At 50.4% G+C, this 7402-nt stretch overlaps 1 protein-coding gene across 5 annotated transcripts in view; it reads left to right on the top strand.

The window, feature by feature from the left end:
- Positions 1-7402, top strand: part of Flnb (filamin B) — a 96325-nt gene that overhangs the window by 70971 nt on the left and 17952 nt on the right. For 3 of the 5 annotated variants that reach the window (XM_010612759.3, XM_010612755.2, XM_010612757.2), the window contains 5 exons: positions 1781-1852; positions 2560-2662; positions 3300-3440; positions 5418-5546; positions 6501-6674. In XM_010612759.3, the coding sequence (XP_010611061.1) occupies positions 1781-1852; positions 2560-2662; positions 3300-3440; positions 5418-5546; positions 6501-6674 (619 nt within the window). The remainder of the gene's footprint in view (positions 1-1780; positions 1853-2559; positions 2663-3299; positions 3441-5417; positions 5547-6500; positions 6675-7402) is intronic. The other 2 variants (XM_010612756.2, XM_010612758.2) reach the window with 2 other exon arrangements.

Raw genomic sequence — 7402 nt, 5'->3', positions numbered from 1 at the left:
TTTTTTTTTTTTTTTTTTTTTCTGTGAGGAGAAAGCAGTGCAGCTAGAATGTTTGTCTTTATTTACAGAGAAAGTCACAGTTGTAGTTTGTTGGGGTTTGTTTTGTTTTTCTGAGTGAGGGGTCCTGCTGTGTATTCCAGGCTGGCCTGGAATTTGCAGTGATCCTCCTGCCTCAGCCTCCTGAAGGCTGAGATTATAGGCATGTGTCACCACATCCAGCTCATTTATGGTTTGAAGTTTGCTTTTATCCTGTCCTTAGAATTGGGTGAGCAACCTGGGCGAGGTCATGCCCTGTGGTCCTTTGGTCCTTTGGCTGGGTTTAAGAGCACTCAGGTGCTGTGAAGGTCTGAGTGAGGAAGGTGGGATCAAAGTATTGGAGATCAGTTGAGAGGAGAGTTTGGGGCTTCCAAACTCATGAGGGGTAAAACCCTGTAGTCCCTGAGAACACACAGGCAAGGATATTTTGTGGATGCTCTTAGCCCGCTAAGCACCTGCTGAAGCTAAAAGGCAGAAGGGCTTTTCTCTCCTCTTGCACACCTTCCCCAGCCTTTCCCAGGGGGAGCAGCATTGTGGCTTCCTGCTGGTAGATTCCTTCCCCATGACCCCTTTATAGGTTTGACGTCAAAAGGCCTTCGATCCCTGGCCCTGCTTTGATAGCAGATGTCTTAAGGCACAGTCAAGCATGTCACACACAGAGCACGTGAAGTCGTGGACAGACAGCTTCCTACTTGTTGCTGTGGAGAAGTCCTAGACAGGCCACAGCCTCTCCTCGAGAGTCAGTCCTTCCTTTCCCCTGGCCGATGTGGTCCTTCATTAGCCCCAACCCGAGGAGCCCAAGGAGCTTAGGCTCAGGCTGTTCTTAATGCAGCAGCTCGTGGAGCTCCTGGAAGAGGCACAGCCCTTTCTGCTGCTGCTGGCTCTGTTATGACTGAAGATGAGTGGTGAGAGGCCCTGTCCCTATCGAGTCACTGGGTTAATAGCAAAATGTCTAAGAATTTTCAAAATGAACTTGTGAAAACTTTAGTAAAACACTAACCCCTGAAAATAATGTATACGTAAACTTTATAACGTTTTTGAAATTTTTCTTCCCTGACTCCTTGCTGCAGAGCTGAGTGGCATCAGATTTTCTCTGCCTGTACCGCAGACCCCTGAGTTTCTTGTGTGGGATCATAACGTGCGTGTTGCTTTGCAACTCGCTTCTTCTCTCACTGTGTCATAGATGCCCTTCCATGTTAAATATCAAATGTCACCACTTTTTGTTTGTTTGTTTGTTTTTGAGACAGGGTCTCACTATGTAGTTGAGACTGCCCTGGAACTCACTGTGTAATCCAGGCTGGTCTTGAACAAACATTGATCCTCCTGCCTCAGCCTCCCGAGTGCTGGGATTGTACAGGCGAGCACCACTACGCCCGGCTTGTCACCACATTTTAGAACAGTGGCCCAGTGTTCCCTAGATAGTCCTACGTAAGGTATTTGCCCAAGGCTCTGACTGGTGGACATTAGGTTGCTGCTGTCTGTCGTGACCACAGACAGCCCCAGGAAAACTTGCACACCCCACTCACCTGCGGAGTCCTGCCAGCATCGGCCTGCTTGCTGGAAGAAGGGTTGAGGGCTTCTGCCTTCCAGAAGGGTAGTATGAACGTGCCTGCCCACGAGAGCAAGGCCTCCCCGTGTACAAGGGGGCGCAGCAGGGAGGAGGTAGCGTGAGGTTGTAGAAATCTGTTGAATCACAGTATTCCTCAGTGCGATTCCCAACTAATTTCCATTTGCCACCAACCAGGCCACGGATGGGGAAGTCTCAGCCATGGAGCAGGTGCCGGTAAATGCATGCCCCCCTGGATTCAGGCCCTGGGTACACCTTCTTTTGTTTTCCTCCTTCTTGTGTTTCTATGTTTACTCAGCCTTCATTTCAGAAAAGCTACCACTTGCTTCTGGGGACTGCTTAGGCCCTCTGGGTGACCTGGTCATTGGTGTGTCCCCACTGATTAGCCCTTCACGATGAGCCCGCCTTTTCTGTAAGACCCGCCTTCGCATCACGGTCACGCCCCACGAATCGCCAGCCGCCGTGTGTCCATGCTCATTGCCGTTTGTCTCCGTGGTTACTGCGCCAGGTGGACAGCTGTGTGCAGGCCAGCTGCCGACTCGGCTGCCATTTGCACATTTGTTTTCTGTTCAGGGACAAGGCCACCTGCTGCTTCTCTCTGCCACTTAAAACGCACCTTCTTTTCCAGGCCACAAGCAACTAAACCTTTGCAGGTGGAGCCTCTTGGGACTCAGACATTGCTGTCTCTCACTTTTCCACTTTCCCGTGGGTACTGCTGGGAATTTTACAGGCGAGACGGCCAAGCGATTTCTAGTAATTGGTCATTGGGGCTTTTTTCCCTTCAGGCTCTGCTGAGGGCCCGAGGCCAGTTAGACAAAACCAGTACCTCGTAGGAGGTCATGTCTCCAAATCTCAGCCTCTCTGGCTTGCAGAATTCCCAGCAGCTCTGCTCCTGTGGCTTCACCAGTCCATACTGTTGTCCACTTCACTCAGTGACTGCCGCTTCCTGTTTTTAGGTGACCGAAGAGGCCTATGTCCCAGTGGGTGACATGAATGGGCTGGGCTTTAAGCCTTTCGATTTGGTCATTCCGTTTGCGGTCAGGAAAGGAGAAATCACAGGTAAGCCCTTTTTGAAGAGCCTCACTCCCGCTCCCTTGCACCAGCACGTTGGTGGGCCCTGGGGAGGTATTCGTACTCCTCACCCAGTGCTCCTGGTTTGGGCTCTAGAAGCCTCTGAGATTGTAGAATGTGTTTCTTTGATGAGGTCGTTCGTTTGTACTTGTATTTCATTCTCAAGAGAGCCTGTGATTTATTCAAGGTTAAGAACTGCTTTGTTTAGGTGGCTCTCCACTGTTGTGTTCCTTTTGCCCTTTTTTTCCTGCCTTCTCTATTTTTCCACTTTTCCAAATATAGTCTGAACTTGACACTGAGGTCTGTTGTACAAGAGTTCCTTTGTCTTTTCAGCCCGTTCAGTGCCTCCTCTTTTTGACTGAATGCACTGCCTATCCTGCTGGGGTTGTGGTCTCAGACCTGTTTGAGCCTCTACTTTGCCAGTTGCAGAAACCCTTCACCTGCCTTCTGCATTTTGTGGAAGCCCGAGGGAACCGAAAGCAAATAGGTCTCCACTTCCCAAACACTGTGGGACTCCGATGATTTAGGCAGCGTGAGCGCCCTCGGGTCCGAGGACACCTGTGTGTTGTGCTCAGCCTCTTGGGGACAGTGGGGGGGCTCACGCTCACGTCTCTGTGCTCCACAGGAGAGGTCCACATGCCGTCCGGGAAGACGGCCACACCCGAGATCGTGGACAACAAGGACGGCACGGTCACTGTCAGATATGCACCCACCGAGGTGGGGCTGCACGAGATGCACATCAAGTACATGGGCAGCCACATCCCTGGTAAGTGGGTCTCAGCAGCAGCTCAGCAGGCAAGGCCAGCAGGACCTCACAGGCAGGGGCGGCCTGGCTGTTGGGAGTCTGGCAGTGGTCTGGGCAGCCGCTGTGCAGGGGACACTCGCGGGGCAGGCTCGGGCACGTGGCATTGGCAGCCGCGGGAGACCAGACAGCTGGGGACTCCAGCACGTCAGCCAGTTTCCCAAAGATCGAAGATCGTGCAGCTCCATGTCCTGGGTCACAGTAGAAAGTTGCAAGGCGTGGTGAGGGACTTTCCAGCCTGGCCTGGGGAACCCTGTGTGCTGCAGGCCTTGGGGCAGGGTCAGAGCGGGAGTAGAGGCAGGGAGAAGAGGAGGCCTGGCCTATGACAAGGAAAACAGGCTCAGGTTTCGAGGCCATCAGCCGGCACATGGGTGTGACACTGGTTGGACATACTACTGTTTGTTGTTCTTGTTGTTTTGTTATCGTTTAAATATTTTCTATTTAATATTTCGAGTAGGTAACATGTGGTTTAAAAACAAAATTGATATTGAGAAAGATTGCCTTTCCACTTGTGTCCTATAACTCTTCTCTCCTTGAACCCGACTATTGGTTATTTTTCACTTTCAATTTGAGAGTAAGCATAGCTTGTTGCAGCTGACATCTCCTCCTTACCAAGATGTACCTTTGGGGTTTGGTTCCCCCAGCAGGGGTGCAAGGGAAGCACAGGTGCAGGCAGCCGCAGTTCCAATAGTTTGTGCCCAGTGTCCACCCTGGGGCTGCTCCGTCCACACCCACCAGTGACAGGGGCAGCAGCCTCTTCACAGCCGACGATGTTTGGGTTGTTGCCAGCTGAACTGTGGACAAAAACAGCCCTTGGTGTTGCTTTATTTGCATTTCTCTTGTGAATGAGATTGAGCAACTTTCCACGTGTTCAAGTGCCATTCATATTTCTATTTCTGTGAACGGAACGCTCCTATCTGTGGTCAGTTTTTCTGTTTGTTTTTCGGCTTTTGTTATATCAGTTTCTAAGAACAATGTAAATGTTAAGAGACATCAGCCCCCTGTGTGTGAAAGGATTGCACATATTTCTGAGTTGGACATTTGCTTTTCTTTATGTTGGTATGTGTGCATAGTATTATTTTAAAACAAAAATGTATGCTCTGCTTATGTTTAAATATGCCGAAGATGCTGATATAGAGAGTGAAAAATGCCTTTCTTCCATTGCCCTTGCACTTCCAGGGCTGGCGTGGATCAGCGTATTTCACATATTTCTCTGTGCATCCACAGACATGCGTGTGGTTGAGTTCTATTCTGTTTTTAAAGGAATGACATAATGGCGTAAATATTATGTAGCAACTTGCCTTTTCTCTTTTCACTGGAACACATGGATGGTGCCTCGTGTTGGCACACACAGAACTCCCTCGTTCTCTTTGGTGGCCTATGAGCAGACCAGCCCCCCTATTGTTGGACATTGGGGTCTTCCGCTAGGCCTGCGACCCCCCCGGGAATGAAAGTGCTTGCATATGGCTGGGGGAAGGGTGGACAGGGAAGGCCTCTGCGGGACCAGTCCTAAGAGGTGAACTCCTTAGACCACAAGGCCTTACATTTGAAACGGTGCAGGCTAAACAGCCTTGTGAAAAAAAAACATCTCTCTCCAGTTACCTTCCCTCTACTGGTGGATCCTTCATCTGCATGGCGCAGATGTCTCTTCCTTAGTTGTCAAGTTGAGCTGGGTTCTTCCTGCTTTAGGCCCCCAGTCCAGTCTGGAGCAGCCTCAGGGACTGCTTTTCTCACATGATGATTCAAGGAATCATGTGTAGAGCTGCTCAGTGTTCTAGGCTGGGGAAGTGGGAGGCTCATCAGTTTCTCCTTTCATCACCTGCTTCTGCTCAGGAGGCGCCACACCACCCGCTAATAGGTCAGTGCTAAGATACCCATCACCCAAGGATTCTTTCACGCCTTAATGAGCCCCAATTTTGTCTGTGTCTTTGACCAATCCAGAGAGCCCTCTCCAGTTCTACGTGAACTACCCCAACAGTGGAAGCGTTTCTGCATATGGTCCAGGCCTGGTGTACGGAGTGGCCAACAAAACCGCTACCTTCACCATTGTCACTGAGGATGCAGGAGAAGGTACTGTGTAGTTTACATAGTCATGCACTGCTGGCTTTCTATTTAGAGAGATAAGTGTGCACGGTTCCAGGGCAGCTTTTAAAAATGAAATTATCACAGAAGTGTCATGGTACACACCTGCAGTCCTGCCAGTTGGGAAGCTGAGGAGGGAGGATCCCTTGAGCCCAGAGTCTGAGACATCTTGGGCAACATAGTGAGTGAGGCCCATTTCAGAAAAAGGAGGAGGAGGAGGAGGAAGAAAGAGAAGTTATTTGGTGGTAGTATTTGCTTATTTTTCCTCATATAAATCTCTCTTCTATAGAGTTGCTTTCTCCTACTCAAAACAGAAGTTTTTCAAATCTTGTATTCTGACAAATCAGGTCTGTGCTATGAAAAATTTTATGTAACTCACCTGGAATTTTAAGAGTGTTTTGGTTGAGGATGTTTTACTTTTGTTCTTTTTTTTCACACGTGTCCACAGACTTCCCACGAATCACTTAGTGGCTCACTCTTTTTTTTTTTGGTACCAGGGATGGAACTCATGTCCTTGGCACTTGGGAGCCACTGAGCTAAATTCTCAGCTAGTGGTTCATTCTTGTTAAAGCGCTGTGCCCAAGTCCACGTTGCTCAACGAGAGCCCTAAACCTGGGGTGCTAATGGGATTTCTGTGATGGTGTCCGGCCTGACTGGTGGAGACAGCCTGTGTCTGGCCCTGTCCTTCGGTGTGATTACCCTGTAGGGCTCCATCTCACCCTTGTTTTGTACCTCCTGAAGAGTTAGGGCTTCTTGAGGGAGCCATTCAGGTGGTGAGGTGTCTTCCCAAGGGACCTCTTGCCTTGTAGCCCTCTTTGTCCTGTACAGACCCCTTGTTGAGACTCATGTGGACTGTGTTCTCTCATCCCTAGCACAGCGCTGCCCTCATGACTGGATCTTAACCCTTACCTCCCTAACTACTCTCCCTCGCTGCCCTCTCAGGGGGCCTCGACTTGGCCATCGAGGGACCCTCAAAGGCGGAAATCAGCTGCATTGACAACAAAGACGGGACGTGCACTGTGACCTACCTGCCCACCTTGCCAGGCGACTACAGCATTCTGGTCAAGTACAATGACAAGCACATCCCTGGCAGCCCCTTCACAGCCAAAATCACAGGTAGGGTTGCCTGGCTGGCTGGCAGCTTCCTCAGGAGGGGCAGAGCTGCCTGACAGTCACTCCTTGCCTCAGACCACGGGTGGCAGGCTGTGTGTCAGTTTTAGTTCAGATTCCTACAGGAACTCTGAGGGTACAAGTCCACCTCCCTTTCACGATAACCCAGGGGAAGACAAGAGTGACTGTGTAGAAGGTATTTATTTTGTGACAGTGTCACTTCAGCTTGCAAAGGGCTAGCACTCATAGGCATTCAGTTAGTTCTTCCTGCATGAGTAGCCAGGAGTCTGTCTGCATCGCTGCCACACAGGGTTTCTGCTGTTCATTTTACAGAGAGGATGAGTGTGGTGAGGGATGTAGCAGCTTAGCCAAGTTCACAAACGGGTGTTCCGGGATGCAGAGTCGGGTATCCCATTCCGGGCTCATGCTCCTAACCTCTGTGCTGACTGCTGGATTTGGATCCTGCTCTCAGTGGGTTATAAGGGAGAGGCACAAGGCGAGTACTTGTTCCGGGGTACTCAGAAGACCTGTCTGAAGCAGCCAGCAACACCAAGGACCGTGCCTGGTGCTTCCCTGAGAAATGCCCATGGCATGGTGGGAGGTGCTTCTTTTCCCAAAGATTCCTTAAGAAGCAGTCCATGACATTCCACATCTCAGTCCTGCCACCTCCTAGTTTTCCTTGAGCCAAGCATGAGTTCCAGTCGCCTTTAGTGGTCAGTTCTGCCCACTGACAG

This window comes from Fukomys damarensis, unplaced genomic scaffold, assembly GCF_012274545.1.
Source record: "Fukomys damarensis isolate Sample0158 unplaced genomic scaffold, DMR_v1.0_HiC HiC_scaffold_28, whole genome shotgun sequence".
Classification (NCBI taxonomy): Eukaryota; Metazoa; Chordata; class Mammalia; order Rodentia; family Bathyergidae; genus Fukomys; species Fukomys damarensis.
This window is presented reverse-complemented; position numbering and strand designations above follow the sequence as displayed.